Raw genomic sequence first — 17,992 nt, 5'->3', positions numbered from 1 at the left:
GTAATTACCTACGTCAGTTGGAAAAGAAAGTGTCAATTCCATTACAGATTTCCCCAAATAAAAATGTGCTACACGAAATTATTATTGTAAGTTAATTCCGATTGATGAGAAGTAAAATAAATTAAATTTTATATATTTATGTTAGATTAAAAGTTATAATCAAATATCAAATATCTGAATTCATTATCAACAATCAATTTGTTTTGTCAAAATGGCAGTAGTTTTTAAACAAAATTAACTAAACTCTATCGTTTTTGTTATATATTTCTATACCAATGTTTGACATTACAAAGTCTGATGCCGATTTAGACCACAGCCTTATATACTATGAACAACCTTATATACTAACAACATACATCTCAATAATCATTCGTGAACACTTAAATGTTTGTTTATGTAGAAAATTGCCGTATCATTTGATATTAAAGCATTAAAACGAATTAAATGAAAAGACTTAAAATCTCTCGGAATCGATGATTAAAAAATGGATGCTATAGAAATGAAGAGACTCCGCTCCCCTCTATTAATCTACGACTAGCGCATGGTGAAAGTCACCGCGCGTTGACCGTCCTTCACAGCAGGCTAGCCTGTCCGCCGCCGTGCTTTACAAATTATCAGTCATTAAAGATATCACAAAAAGAGTTAATGTTAACCTATAAAACAAATATTATATACAAATCAAGATATTTTTTTGCTACAATCAAAAATTTGAAAAACCAATCAAAAATCGTGTTATGCCGGTTATTCTAGACTCCGGAATACGGTCAAGTTAAAGGAGAGCTCGGCAGACAGTGCAATGGAATTGCGTCACGTTAGCTAGTACAATATAAAACTATGTCCTACGATACAACAGCGAACACTGATATGTATCATACATAATAATATTCCAGACGCGTACTATTCAATTAAAACTCGGTATTCCGCGGCATAGCAGACCGCTGAACAATAAGTTCGCGACATATTCTGAACAATGGTCACAGATACGATAGGAATCGGCAATACGGCGCTGACGTTGACGGCGCGGCACATCCTTGACAACGTGGCCTATTGTAACATTCTTTTATTTAAATCGCGTTAAAACGCATACGAACTACAGTTCATTGACCAGGTTTTTTTGTTGTTATGCAATAAAAAAAATTATTGACATAGAAGAAAATGAGCTATTAATTTTTATCACGTAATTACGTGATGGTATTTAAACAAAGCTTCGCGTGCGCATATCAACATCTCACATGGGTATCATCAAATAGACACGCCCTGATATCGTAGACGACTCAGAGTTTACACATTTACCCGTGAATGGCGGGTTTAAATAAACGCCGTTCAAAAAATCTACATATAAATTTTTATGACATAACTCAAATACAGGTTATTAGAACTCTGGTTGAGCCGGAGCGGTAAGAAAACATCCGCGAGTATGTGCAAATTAGTTTTCGCGTTTTCATACAATACAATGGAAATAAAATGATAATTAATGTGTCAAGAGAACTTCGCTTAAATCACATTAGCAGTTTCTCAGTGTCACACATTTTACATCAGTTGTAAAGTGTCAAATATGTCGCTCTGTCCGATTGCAGAACTATAGATATATTTACGTTATTATTGTTAGTTTTATTATAAGTACGTAACATCATTAACATCGGTTACTGGAATGGCTTAGCCGTTGACATAAATGTCATCAGCCATAAATGTACTAGAGCTGCAGAAACTGACAGGAAGCAACGTGAATGACATTATAAGCTTGTAAACGATTCCTATGAACGTGTGAGATCACATCAGCGCACGCCGCATCGCATTCGTACTGGGCATTTTTTCGTGAAGGACGGCGGCCAACGCGGCGCGCGTACAAGTTGCGTTAATAAGACGGACGAGATTCCACAGCAATAGGTTCCGATCTAATGGGGCCTCCGTGTCTCTACTCAGGATCATCCATTGTTTCGTACCGTTTCTATTCAAATTAGTTTAAGGCAAGGGAATACAAATGAACGATCCGAATCTTTTGGGAATTCTATTGTATTAATTAAAATATATAGATAAAACTGTTGTCTTTCTATAATCTTATTATAACGCCTTATAAAGTTATGTAATTACCTAGAAGAAATTAATACACATCTAATAAGTTAATAGGAATTTCGCGTATGGTTCATATCAAACAATATAAACTCATTAGATCATTTCAATGTAATTTTTGTATTTTCATCTTGAATTGATCAAATAAAATTCTAACTAATTAAAATAAGATAATCAGTTTTATTCAGTAAACGGTCGCCGGTATTAAATAAAAGTGACCCCGATCGTATATTGTGTCAGGCCTTACGAAAACCGCCTTGACAAACCTAATGGACGGAATAGCTTTAACAAATATATTTATTTAAAGAGGGAATTATTGCACAACGATCGTGTCGAAGCGTAATACTACATGCACGTACTCCATTTGCATGACAGCCAACATCGATACACTGAGGAACTGTAACTACAGTATTAGCGGCAAGAAACTCATTGCTCATTCATTCACATTATTGAGAAGCTTCTGTTATTGAAATATAAACTTTACACTGCAATTATTATTAATAACTTTTTCATTTTTGGTTTTTAAACTGTAACCACATAATCAAGAGAGTCTATAATCTACGAAATATGTTGAAATGTGTAATCCCTGTTCATCCCATTAGTACTTTTATCAAACTGAGTACCCTTTATCTTTATTATTTACATTAACCACTCACAAGATTAATCTTTCAGTTAGATTTGTTAAATTTGAACAGGCTTGTTGTATACTCAGACAGCTGTTTCCTTTTTAACAAATAAAAGAAAAGATAAGTTTAAAACAATCGGTTATCAGAAAAGTCATACATCGGCTATGGGGCTATAAGTTATCAAACATATGAAGTAAAAATAAATTGAGGTGGTATCAAAAACGCTATTAAAGTGCCGAGGAGAACTTTCACCGGGGGTCGCCAGCTTTCGACCATCGCCTCGCAGGCATCGGATCTCACCACAAACGTGCTATGGGTGCAACTACAAAACTTCAAAATTTTCAACCAATTATCATCTTTATTCATCAAATTTTACGAGCTATATTACCTTGTAAGCTTTCATTAGCTCGATACGTCAATACATAACACGATAAAGTAGCTCCGTCTCGTTTCCTCGAACGCACGAGAGAAAGGTTCAGCGACTTATATTGTTAGTACGGATGATGCGGACTACTTCCCACAGATCGTATTATTCTTTTTTTATATAACTGGAGCACGGACCTGCTCCTGACTCAGTGACCTAAATGAGTTTCTTATTCAAGTTCAATCGCAGTGCGTCGACGTTTGTACTTATTTCCTCGAATTATGTAATGTTTTAGAGTAACGACTAAGGAAAACGTTCTTATATGCTGCTCTATAATTTTATGATATTTATTATGTATCTTTTAAGTGTGGATTATGATGTCATAGACAACGAACTTGTAGGTCAAGGATCTGTAGATTAAATATTTGAAATACTTAAGTGGAAACTATCTGTATTGAAGCAAGGGGGGAAATTTCATTTGAAGATCGTTTGTAAAACTAACCATCTCAAGCCGATATTAGTCAAATAAATTACCACTGTTTACCCTTTTAAAGAAACAGCACTCTAATGTCCCTACGAGACCTACGACGTTAACATTTAAAAACAAAATGCTTTGCCTAATAGTATCCATATAGAAATGCTTCCTAAGTTTCTATTTAGTCCTAATAAAAAACACAGGTAAGGTAATGCATGTATTAAAAAAATGTATATTAGCTGTATTTATTTAAAATTTAAGATCAGGTATACACGAAGGAAAGTACCTGATGAAGAAACGTTCACGGGAATAGAGAATCAAATTAAATAACTATAAGTATGAAATTGTACAAATCAAACAAATTAATTTTTACGCAAGAAATAGGTAAACGACGTGTGTATACAGGCTAAGTCAACACTGCTAAAGAGAAGGTACCTCGCTCATGAGATATCTATATTTAACGAAGACTAGATTCTTTGACGATTACAGTAGTAGAGAAATGACTGAGTCAACGAAGGAATTCCATTGACTGCAAATGTTGCAAAGCTTAACTCTGACTAACAATGCTGGACTAAAATGACGTGATCTTAACCCAGATATGGTATTGACATATTATGTACGGATATGTAACATTTGCAAAATTAGTCACGAGTTATCGTTTCGAAAAGGTTTGCCAAAATCTGCTCAAATGCTCTATTCCCATATGGTACGAAATAAATCCAAATAGTTATTTTTAACAAGTAAATTGTAACTTGTTACAAATTACATTAGAGCATATAACATTGATAATTAAATAATGTAAGCTCTCTTGAAATGATATCCAGTGAAAATTTTGGTCTTTTTTCCGAATTTTAACTAAATTAGAGTTTATTTTAGTGAATACTATAGAGTAAACCTTTATTTTATAAAAACCAACTTCTTATGAATGTTTGAGTTTCTATTGTAGTATTTGCCTTTGTCTTTTGTTTTAATCATTATTTAGGTTAGTAAGTTACAAGATGTAAAAATAATCAATCAAGATTTAACATTGCTAGACGCCAGAAATAACATATGTTGCACGAATGGATCTGTTCACACAGTGCAATACCACGATCACACAGAAGATAGGCATGAAGTGGAAGTAATTCCGCATTTCGACTGATGTGTATGGTGCCAGAGGCCTTATAGTAGATATTTATTTATATAGATATTTAAGCTTCTTTCCCTTCCCACCCTTTTCTAATAAGGAAGTGGATTTGATGGAGGACAGGACGCATAGGAAGGGGAAATATTCCCTTCGGGGCGTCACCTCCTCCGTTAATTAAAGACAGGCCACGCCTCTGCAATAGCAGATTTCTATAGACAGCGGTCGCTTCGCCATTTTAGCGAATTCAGGTAGCCGCTTGCTCGTTTGCCACCTTACTAGTATACATGTAAAAAAAACATCCCGGATTATCTATGCAGTACGTTGGCTCCTAGATGTCGCGACTTGATCATCCCAATGCATAACAATGTTAATTCAAGTATAATTAATTGTGGGGTTTTTCATTACAAATGTACTGTGCTTACTATTTATAAACAAAAACACAACAAGCATATAAATTAGCAGCCGTAGTATAGAGTGAGTAGTAAAGAAACCAGAAATTAATCAATATATGTTAAATATATACAACAACAAGATCATAACCCACGTCCATAACCCAGGGGGGTAGGCAAAGACCACGGATTTCTATTTTGGTCGGTTATCAAGTGAAACTTACTCGTATCTATACTAAAAATTTTTTTGATAAGTTGGTGACATTATAATTCCTGCTGTAATTTATTTTGATTTAAAAATTCTTGAATTGGCCTTAACAAGTGTTAAATAAGCAATTGTTTAATGACAATGAAACAAAATCAAAACTATTAATTCAATCGGTTACCTGAAACTTCAAATCTACAGATGGTTCAGACGTTTGACATCACAATAGATATCTATTAAGTTTTTATTAGGTATGTCATAAAATATTCAAGTCATGGGCCGTTTTCCAACGTATATTCGCAACATTATTAACTAGCTATATATATTTAAATATAGATGTATGTTATTTAATTTGCATGTCATATCAAAAACGTATTTTCCGAGAACAAAAATAGATTTAACATTGTTTTTTTATTAGCTAGACGCTCATACCATTTATGTTTGCGACTGTTTGTTCCGGTTGACAAGACGTTAAATAACTTGATGCATTCAATGTACTAAGTATACTAATAAAATCGTTGCAACAGGATTTAACAGTTTTTCTTTAAACAATTGTCTATAAAACTAACTAAAACTATATATATTATATAATATACTATTGTATACTGAAACCTGTAAACTTAGATGTCGTTTACTAATTTCCTTTGTATTTAAAGGACTTTTAACATTACACTTAAAGAATAGTAGAGCTATAACAAAAAAAATCTAATAACGCGATTGATTAAAACTGAAAGATATATAACTAGTAAATTTTAATACGATTATAAATACATAAAAGAATTATAAAAAAAATTATAAATACACCTTCGAGTTACTATAATCCGACATGATTTAATAGATTTTTTTCTATAGATGCTTAATATATTGAATAGCGATGATCAATTATTTTATTACTTTATAGTATGTTATAAGAGTACAAAACATGCAGATATTACGTAATAATAAGTTTACCTTCTTATGGTTCCAGAGCACGTTGACTGAGGGTTTCCCGCGCCGGAAGTCGCTCTGGTCGATGACGTCATCGTGTATGAGTGATGCAGAGTGGATCATCTCGCTGATCATCGCAACTTGCCGCTGTGACGGCAGCAGTGCACTATATCATAAACACAACATTGATAGCATTAATATAATGACCATAACAAGACGATATAAACATCATGAATGTATATAGGTATGTGCCACAATCTTAGCCTTTAATCATTACTTAAGCAGAAGTAGTATTTATTTCACGTTCTAAATCTAAAAGTAATTTGCAAATTGTCACATTAAACTGCGATGCAAAATAAATTAATTAGACATCGACATTAAAATCGAAAAACTGCTTCATTGTGTCAATAACCTATTATATTCCTTTAACTTACAATATATACAGTAAGAAATTTATAAGCTTAGAATTCATTGAAATGTAGAATGCAAAAGAGGATAAATAGACGGGCGACCTTACAGCATGAAATAATAGAGAATTGCTGTTTCATGCAAAACATTTGAAACTAGGTGGTTTACGAAAGCCTTAAATGTGATGTCGACTGTTGCGTTCAAAATACAAACACTATCCTAATGATGTTGCATCAATTGCTTCAATCACATCGTATAATCTAACTTTTAACATTCGAATTGGAACTAATAAAAATTTAAACGAAACACTCTTTTCTACACAAAAATAGGAAATAAATTGCTAATTCAATAGTAAGAAAATAGCTAACACGGGTCAAAAAACAGTCCTATTAAATAACATTTTACAATTACAAAGTTAAATAGAGTTTGAAAGCTAACATTTTTTTTGCGGGCGCTACTATTTGTCTAAATATAAGAGGGCTCGGAAGCCTTGAGGTTTATGGCTCTTTTCAAACAAGATACACAAAGCAATATTTAAAAACTGGTTGGCAGCAGAAATTACATAATTCGTAATCATAAATTAAAAACCACTAACTTAAAACAATAGTTTTCGTAATTTAATACTTGTTCTACACATTAATTAACAAACTAAATACACGTTTGAATAAATGAACTAAGCCCGTGTTTAAACACGGTCCATTTTTTTAATTGAGCAAATGTTTTTACAACCCATTGACAACGGTTTTCATTATATGAATTATGATAATAAATTATTTATACCAGGTTTGTAAATAAGATAGAAATGTTAATCGGTTATATCATGAATATTTTTTGTACTTATATTTCTAAATATCACTATGTCGTTAAGCTAAAAACATTATACTCGGTTGGAAATTGGGATGCATCAAAAGAACGAATAAATAAAAAGATTAATTATTATTCAACGGTATAAAGTCGTTATTGTTTAACGGTAAATTAAATGACAGTGTTTGCTGAAGGTACTTTAGATAAATCTTACATATAATTTTGTCGAAAGGTTACTCAAATATGTTAGCATAGTACATAATCTGTTATTACATGACACAAAAAAGGATGGTTATGATGCACACATCAAAATTCATAGCTTATAAATAGTACTTAATTCTCACACATTATATATCTATATACTAGCTTTTACCCGCGACTTCGTCCGCACGGAATAAAAAATAGAAAACGGGGTAAAAATTATCCTATGTCCGTTTCCTGGTTCTAAGCTACCTGCCCACCAATTTTCAGTCAAATCGATTCAGCCGTTCTTGAGTTATAAATAGTGTAACTAACACGACTTTCTTTTATATATATAGATTATAAATCTTAAATTAGATTTATATATATAAGAGAAAGTCGTGTTAGTTACACTATTTATAACTCAAGAACGGCTGAATCGATTTGACTGAAAATTGGTGGGCAGGTAGCTTAGAACCAGGAAACGGACATAGGATAATTTTTACCCCGTTTTCTATTTTTTATTCCGCGCGGACGGAGTCGCGGGTAAAAGCTAGTAGGTTATAAAGTAGTTTTCATTAGTCTGTTTTTACTTTTTTTCTAAACAGATAACATATGTAATTCGTGTATTTTTTTGGTGCATCAATGAAAATTATCAATGAAATTAAATTTCTTTTAACGGTGATCAATTAAATAACTGTTAACCATGAAGTTTCAAAACATACAAAGCTATACCTCTCTGCGATCTTTAATAACGGCCACTCAAATAAACAGAGCGAAACGCGATGAACACACGAGTTAAGAAGAAGAACATAAAGAAACAATAAAGATAAATGGCACCTTTCAATTTATATATTCCAATCATGGTTATATCGCGAGTTAAATCAGGAACGTGAATGTATTAATGAAATAGAACAAACCATTAAATTCCTTCGTATATTGTAGGCAAATACATTTCACTGTGGAATTTTCCTCATCCCATTTCAACTAACTTAAAATGTCCGACATCACGGGATAAGTTTAAGGAAAATAAAATGTTTTTGTTACAATTTAAGAGACATGAATTAATAAATATGGTCCTGTGACATCTACTTTAATATTAAATAGACGAAAACAAGCCGTATGCAGTAAAATTAAAAAATTGGTAGATTAAAGAGTTAAAAGAAGAAGAAGAAGAGAAGTAAAAGAATTAAAGATTGCTAAGAAACATTTTTTTTAATAATTCTATCTATATTTTGTATACGAGAAAATAAAAAGTGTATTTACTATAAAACATACTATAACTATTACAGGCATAGTATAGTATAATTGCGTTAGGTTTTTTGTTAATTTAAGATAGCTAGTTATGCACAATTAAATCACAATCGTCCACAACGAAGGCCGTGTGAAGGAATTTTGAGATGTGAGAGTTATCAAAACAAAACGCTACGATCAAGGTCCTATAGACATTGAACTATGGCTCTTGTGATGAGCGAATGCAATCGAAAAGCGCGGACTTGAAATTGTGCAATAAGTTCATTGAATGTTGGTGCGACCTTGCTTTTAGTGTTACTACTCAAAAGAGACTGTTTTAATGTTTATATTTAATGACTCGGCATTATTTGAAAAATTATTTCACACTACATCAAGTTTAAATTTTGATATTTGTAATGTTTCTAAAATAGTTATTGATATAGGGTACTGATATTTCATTTTATAATAATTTTGACTTCAAAAAAACAATGAACATAATAGTTTTAGAATTTATTAAATTTGAAAAATCATTTATTTCCCGATTAAATGTGATAATTACGATTGTGTCGTTAAAATCATGTATTGAAAACATGATCGGCAAAATAATGGCATTAAACAGTACTTAAGATATTAAAATCGAGTTTAAAGTGTGTTTTAACTACATAAACCATTAGTTAAAGTCAATTGTTATTTAAATATTCTCTTGATGACTTTTTTATGACCAAATTATAATTAAACATACATTTCAGTTGTGATTTGAACTAAATTGTCATATAACCTGTAAATAAATTAAAGATATTTACCAAACATTTCTAAACGGCTCATATGAGACAGAGTTAGTTTCTAAGGTAATTAAAAGTTTAATAAACATTTGACAGATATTCGCATAAAGAGGTCTACGCATTAAAGCATATTCAGCGCATCGCCGTGTACACCACGATGAAATAAACGCGTAGCCCAATATAGAACGATACGATATTACCCTGGGCACCTTCTGCTCTACAGTAAGGAATTAGAACAATAAGTGATGTGGAACTGACCTGTTTTCGCCGTAGACGTGGTAATTGACAGCTCGCGCCATTAGTATAGCGACCATCGGCCTGAGCGCCTTGCCCTGTCCGTCGAAGTAGTATGTAGCTATGGTGTTCAGTTCCGCTTGGTTTGTGTTGCGTTCCAGCTCCTGTTGGTCAACAATAACTTAAATAGTAACTTCATGTTAAGGAAAATAATGTCATTTTGTAAAGTCTTCATAGGTTTGTTGGGTACTCAGATTCTTTAAGTGTTCACCCATTTAAAATCTACACTAATACCATACTTAGTGACTAATTAAAAACTCTTCGTAGGAGCAGTAAGCAATGGATGTAAAATATCAATATAAAGTAAATAGTAGTCACAAAAATTAATGCGGCCTCGTAAACTCCGTAACACTTAATTTAGAAACAGTAATCGTGATTTTGTAACGATCATTTACAACAGACGGACGCCGCTAGTTTGTCGCAACAGTTTAAACGACAATGCGAATCGTTGCAATTTTTTTAAATAATAACATCCAGATGGTTAGTAATTTTATTGTTCAAAACAGTTTAGTGTAAGAATGATAAACATGTTAGACAAAATAATGTCTGCAACAAGGTCATAATTATTTTTTTACATTAGTGCGGCACTTCAAACTCAAACATATTTCTGACCTCTTAGTGAAAACAAAAAAAAAACATACATTGATATCAATAAAAAAAACAATCAGAGAAAGGTTTTTGGTGCATCTTCGCCTCATTAGACATAACCTGTTGTTACAACGACTTTGTTCCTATATCTAAACATAAATCAACCAGCGTGGACGAAATTAGTTCTAGAGAACTAGAACTATGAGAGTTTAGAGTCGCTCTTTGCCTTTCCTTTTGACTTTTTCCTTTCTCTGTTTTTTACTTGTATTTGTTTACTAAAATATTCATATTCAGGACATTTTTCAGTTTTTATTCATACAACGTAATCTTATAAAGCTATCAACGTATTTAAACAATGTCTGTCGAGCCGGAGGAACAATATTGTTACCAACCTACCAATTTTAAAAATGAATGATTAAGTATAATGAAACAACAATATCATTTTTTGTGAAAAATATTTTATCTTGGGAAATTTAAAAGTCATTTTATAAATCAAGAATTCAAAGTGAAATGGTCTTATGAACAAACAATTGAAATTGTATTAAACATGTATCTGATGGTCAATTTCCCGGAGGCGTAGTTTCCCGGGCAACATCTACATACCGAACACAAGAGGCATGTATTGTAATGAAATATTAATTTGAAGTATTAGAGTTCATTGATGCATTTTGCGATTTTGTGTTTTAACACTGAAGTAATTTTGCAAAACAATATGGTAGCGTACTTATATACTTTCTAACGAAGTAATTTTATTTAACAGCGGTGTATATTACAATCAAATATAAGTTTGTATTGTATATTGTTAGTTGTTACATCCATCACAGAGCATACATATGGTAATACATAATGTGCTCATAGCCCAACTGTCACCACACAATATTACACTACAGAAATCTGTTAATCACCTGTCTTCTACGGAGATGTATTAACAATTCAAATATCATATTTTGTAATAAAGAAGGTAATTTACTGGACGGTGAGCTGTTTCAACTTTATATTAAAGCAAAATATGAAAATTAATATTTATAATTTAGGCTAATGTAGTCTGACATCATACTTACAGACAAACCTGGCATTAAATTGAAGCATCCTTTACTGCCAACCTCACAATCGTTTAATGGCCATTACAACAATCTTTTAGTGCGGTTTTAGTATGAGCGTATGATTTTATGCGACAGCTAAAATTGATTCATGTTAATTGATGGGATTTATAGATAACTCCATTTAGATTTGAACATCTTTCATTAGTAAGTCTTCTTCTTTCTATTTGACATTGTGTTTAACTACAAGCGGCTTACTGAAGACGAAGATGCCTATTTAAACCTTTAGTTAACGTAACTGATAATTATGTGAATGAAGCGAGAGAAGTGTGTCACGATTATGTTAATCAATGACAATAACAATGACTACTGAATGCCGCAGGAAATATTGATGCAGCTTCTTTATAATGTTCAAATGAAATTTTAACGAAGAAAAAATATTACGAAAATTCTATTTACAGCTGGGAAGGAAATTATTAGAGAATAAGGATACGATGCATTTATACTGGTGAATCCGACAAAGAGCAATTGCGAAAGCCGAGGCCAGAGCCGAATGAGCCCGTGCCTTGTGCAACAATCACTGCACCTCGATAATATTAATGCTGCGTAAATAATAATCAAGAGAAGCTTGCCATATAACAGAATTTTAGTAGTTATTAGACAGCTGCACATATTGATCTGCTTTTGACCTTTTCCAATTTTATTTAGTTATGCTCTTGGCGGTTTGTTGATGATGTTATTTTACGAACAATTACCACTTGACCAAGTTTGTAATCAGTCCCGTTAATAGGGGGTTAGAATACCACCTTGCCAAAAGTGCACTGGTTTGGCCAAATTGTTGTTAGCCAACCTGGCATCACTGTTCTGTATAATGTTAAGTAAGCTAAAGTCAGCGTAAAATTTTAGGGATTTATTAAACACTGCGAATGTATCAATAATCTTAAAGCGAAACTAAGAAGTAAATTTACTGACTGCAGTGTTTACGAACATCAAGTTCTTTAATGCGCCCGTTTAAGATATTCATTGCGTCCACATGTCATAAAATTAGAATATACCAACAAAATGTGTAAATCTTTGTTTGGACACGGACAGTCAATGTCGTATTACAACAGTATCGGGCAGCGAGGCGAAACTCTATTAGCGTTGCGATGGTACGTCGCATCGCGTCTCTCTGAAAATTACACTAGAAGGCTACTCCGTTTTGCTGCGTAATGCTTGATTAAATAATCGACACACTCAGACGTCACATGTTCGTTTCAATATGGAAACACAAGGACAAACTCTTTGACAACATTCTTCATTTTTCGTGGTTAAAAAGTTAGAATAAATGTACAGCAACATTATGTTTGTACAGATAAAAATGACGGAATATTACCCGATAACATAGCCCACATAGTCTGTACTATCAATAGGATATATATTAAAGCAACTCTTTTTTATTTCAAGGTGACAAATTGACAAATTGATGATAATTTTTATAGACCACAAATTTCTTTACTAGATAGTGTGAGAAGATAATTATCATCTTAGTTCCATCAACCGAGGAAGGTCAGCTTTACTTTTGTAAATTAGCAAATACAACATTGTTAAAATTACGCAGCGATATCTATTGCATGAATGGGCCTCTACTAAAGAAGTTTCACGACCTCAAACCAAGGTTATGTCAATGAGTTTTTCGTTTTCTAGTATATATCACGAATGACGAAAGGTTTATCTTCCATTTTTCTGGTAGCAAAAGAACTGAAACTAAATTATTCATCATAAAAAAACTAAATTGCCTTTACTTAAAATGACAATAATAAAAATATTTGTACGAGAAAACAAGAGTAATCCAAATGACTTCTCCTTTGACTAACAGAGTTTAAAATAAAAAGAGTAAACACATCCTTATCATAACTCTATCAAATCTAAATAAACTGTGGCAACAACTTTTTTTGTTTTACAATAAAAGTTCAATGCGGAATAAGTGACGGACGAATTAACAGTCAATGACCTGAAAATAATATCCGCGTTGCATAAATTGGCCTTGGCTGAGATACAAATTCAACAATTGATATTTAGCACATCTCTAAAGCGCTGTTAGCTACGACACAATAACGTTTAGTAAGTATTATAACATAACGAAAATAAATGATAATTTTAAAGTAAATAATTAGAACTAGATTATGTACATGAAGCAATTATGTACTTTTTCTACAAACAAAATAAACACACACTTTTTGATGTTATTTAGTTTTCATTTTCTTAACCATGTACCTATACTGTTCCTATAACTGCAAGTTGTATTTCGTAAGAGATATTACTATGATGGACTTAGCCTAAAAAACCAGATGCATTTAATAAGGCCGTTGCAACACTGACATCCGTTCATACAATTTTATAATTATGCGTCATTACCATTGTCTTTGAGACAAATCTGTGAGTTGCACCGACATTATGTTGCTTCGGATGCAGTTTATGCTCTACTAATTATGACATTCATTTTTAAGATACTATTTTTTTTATAAGCTGCATCTGCAATCAGTCTTTAAAACTTTAAGCATATATAAGGAACGAATAATTTTTCAGAATTATTTCTCCATTAAGAAACATCTTCTTTTAAACAGACCTTAATGGATCTTATTTGTTACATAACAGTGGCTGTTTTAAGCCTCCTTCTGTGGACACATTTAGGTAAGGTTGTAACCAGGGGATTGTAATGGTTTGCAATTCTTGCTTTATAGCGCTCAGCAATCACTTTTGGCTCCTGCTGTACGATGTTCACTTTTAGACATCAGCTGCATGCACCTCTGAGTTTTTATTAAACCAAGGGGCATTCGAGATGTTCTAAGATAATGTTAACACAGGTTTTAGTTTACACAAGCCCTGGTGCAAACTAGAATACAGTTTTAAGTAATCACTATCTAAGAATACGCAGAGATATTATTTCAATAACTTTAACTATAATACTGGCTAGGTCATTAAATGGAATTTGTGCCTTAGGAAAGAACTTCTAAAAATATGAGTATATAAAAAAACTGGAACAAGATATTACGTCTATCTACTAAAAGTACGAGTAATAACGGATGTCCGTTAGGGAGTACACATTCTGCACTACACTTATTAACTGTTGAGATAAATTTTATGTAACATTCAATGATAAAACTGGTTTAAAACATTAACCTCGATACTAGTGGATGTCATACAAGATAAGATACTGAAAACGATCGAATAACCTGCCTTTAAAATTACGTCAACCTCCTTTAGAAGAACATTAGTTAAAGAAATTATAAAACAGACACGTGGCCAGGCTCGTACCAAGAAAGTTGAACTTTCATAGTCCCACTACGGTTCCTGATGTTAAAAAACAGTGACATCAAGGAAAACAGCGTTTAGAAATGAGAGGCACAGTAGTATGGGCCTAGTTTTAGACGAGTTTTCCAAACAAGAAAGTAGGCGAACAAGCGAGCCGTATCTACCGTATAAGCGGTTACGGTACGGCTTAGAACAGAAGCCGGCACATGCGATCTATTCTGGTATAGAGTATATGAAGAGTTGAAGAAAACAGATTGCGAAAATATTATGATAATAAGAATACTACATTAAAAATTATCCTTAAAGAGCAAATAAAAACTAACATTATCACAAGTGCACTGACGATAGTATTTTATTATCAGGACGGCTAAGATATCTCAATAGTACTATTTTTAGGAGTGAAACTTGAAGTAGAAAGATCCAAACAATAAAATTGCCATTAAAGATGTATGTTCATGGGCAAATAATCACACTTACGAAAACAAAGCTTGATTAATCCTTACATAAGGTATAATTAGTCCACCGTCCCTACAATTAATTACTACAATCATCAATTTTAAAATACACTTCAAAATGTATCTGAAAGAACCAAGGCCATTTAAAAATAAACAATATAATTCATAGATTGTTCAACGACGAATCTGGTATAGTGCCATTCAAACTTCAAAGCAGCTTGCAAAATTCGAACAAAGAAATAAAGAGATGGAGCAGATCTCTTCGCACCCGTCTATGGGCCCGTTTAGAACCTATCTACAAATACATGCGCGTGTAGCTAACCGCGAGCTTCTATAAAGTTTGAGTCCATTAATAAGATCGCTTAGCAATATAACGATGAGTGAATTGCTCAAGCAACGCCCACTCGCGTGCTATCACGTTGTGTCTTTGACACACTTCCAGATCAATGGACAACACAATGACCTGTACCAACAAACATTAATTGTTAACGACTTGATTGAAACTAGCTATTCTGTATTTACTATTATCTTAACCTTGTTTGGCCATAAAAAACATGGAATCACATATAAAATAATTTTAAATGGCCGCATTTCTATCAAAATACACTATCATGGTCCGTAATAGATATCAGCAGATAAAATTAAACGTAGTATAATAATCGTATCAATCCATGATAAAAAAAATAATATAAAAAGTCATTCAAAGTAGGTCACGGTGACCATTTATTTACCACTAAACACAAGTTAAAAATTAAATGGGACAAACTAAACGATCACACCCTTAAAGTCATGCAGATTTGAATGTATATTTCAAACTACAAGATCCACGAAATGTTAAAACACTTGCGAGGTATCATTAGTTAAAACAAATAGTTCTAAGTGTTTTTAAATGTTAAAAGCTCTTTCTTTACGCTATGTTTCAACGAAATTACGAAGTTCTAAATTACAAGAGTTAGGAAACCAAACATAAACCAATTAATTATGGTATTTGGAATTAGAAATGTGACGGAATAAATATTTTTTTGGAGATCACTAACCGATCGTATGTCTTCATAGATGCCGTTGAGGTCGTCTTCTAGAAGGCGGTAGGGGTCGACGATCTGTGTGCCGTAGTCGGGCAGCGAGCCTGTGCTGGTGCTCTGCAGACTGGAGGCTAGACGCCGCACCGCGCCCGCCGCTGCCGGGCCCATGCCCGCCGACCCGCATGCCGGACCGCATGTAGTCACACGCTGCAATAGATTACATTCATTAGTTTCACTTGATTCTGTGAAGTGTACAACATATAGTGCGTTTGAGCGAGTATAGAACTAGCGGAGAACTTCAAACTCTTAATCAATTATAGCTATTTAAAAAGTACAACTTTCTTTGAACATCGCTTGCTTTGAATGAATTTACAAAAACATTTATAATTAGTTAACAGAGTAGAGACGGTTGCAGTCGTAGCGCAGAAATTGTTGCAATGTGCAACAGACATTAGTGCGGATTTGTAACTTTTCGAACCATTAAGCACATTCATTGCAGTTCCACAAGGACGTTACTATCAACTTTTGTGGAACACAACAACAACGAACAATGAACAATGAAATTAAAGTTTTTAATTATTGATTTCAGATATGCACATAAATGTGAACAGCGTCAACTCATTTACTATCATGTTATCACTTAAAGGTCAAGCCTCTAAAATTACAATTGTTTAGTTTTATAACGTTTTGTCATGTAATAATGTTGAAGGCCATAAAACGAAAAACAACAGTAATGACACGGAACTTTATTCAATGGGGAGTAAAACTACCATTTGTACAGTATTGATATGCAGCATGATTAAGAGTGGAAGTTGCACTAAATATACCGCACATATACAAAAAACACTTTATTTTAAATACAAAGTACGCTGTGGACTGTGACAGCAAGGATCTCCGTCAAATTCCACTAAAAATATTCAAAAATAAGCAAAACTAAAAATTTAAAAAGAAATATATTTATTCAATCGCTAGAATGACGTAAAAAATTTAACAGATGACAGCCTACTCTTGAAGCTAGCGCTACTTACTTCAAGCTTTCAGTATTCTCGACATTGCGGAATTTTTATTACTTAATCTTAGGTAAATTAATCCATTCAAATTGTCAAATATAAAGTTTTTTCATATAAGATAATTAAAGGGAGCACAAGTAAGTCACGTGTAAAAGTATGCCAAAACCTATCCGGAAAAGGGTATTACGACTGTGCTTGTTCGAAGTAAGTCAGGGCGCGGCGGCTGCTTTTGTAATTCATTTGACGCTCAACATTATACGCTATTACCAATACAACATCCATAAAATGAGAATTTAGTTCTGTAATTGAGACGAGATAATAATAATTTGTTCACCATCTCTTAGTGGGAGAATCAGCCATGTTCTAATGCTTTACAAAGTTTAAATTACTTCAAATGTTTTGTAAATAATGTCTTGATGTTGAATGTTACCCAATTTAATTTCTACTCCACTTTCATTTAACTTAGTTCTTTATCTTCAATGTGCCTAATATCAACAAGTTATCGTTAACCTTTATTATTTTTCACCTATTTTAGTTTTGTTAAAATTTACTTATTACAATTTTTCATGCGTGGTAAAAAGTGTCACTTGTTAATTTCATAGTTAAAGCTTGTAGTTTGTGTAAAGTATGTAAGACAGATTGTGTGAATCAGTGGTCCAGATCGTACATAGTGGGAAGGGGCCGATTGCCCTTAGCGGCA

General features: G+C 32.9%; 1 protein-coding gene across 1 annotated transcript in view; it reads right to left on the bottom strand.

The window, feature by feature from the left end:
- LOC106717422 (all trans-polyprenyl-diphosphate synthase PDSS1) overlaps window positions 1-17,992 on the bottom strand; it is a 39,441-nt gene that overhangs the window by 10,890 nt on the left and 10,559 nt on the right. The window contains exons 2-4 of the mRNA XM_014511286.2: window positions 16,298-16,489; window positions 9,848-9,987; window positions 6,207-6,348 (exon numbers count right to left, since the gene is read on the bottom strand). Coding sequence (XP_014366772.2) covers window positions 6,207-6,348; window positions 9,848-9,987; window positions 16,298-16,489 — 474 coding nt within the window. The remainder of the gene's footprint in view (window positions 1-6,206; window positions 6,349-9,847; window positions 9,988-16,297; window positions 16,490-17,992) is intronic.

The sequence above is a fragment of the Papilio machaon genome, chromosome 8 (genome assembly GCF_912999745.1).
Source record: "Papilio machaon chromosome 8, ilPapMach1.1, whole genome shotgun sequence".
NCBI lineage: Eukaryota > Metazoa > Arthropoda > Insecta > Lepidoptera > Papilionidae > Papilio > Papilio machaon.
The sequence above is the reverse complement of the archived record's forward strand: the minus strand, read 5'-3'. Positions and strand labels throughout refer to the sequence as shown.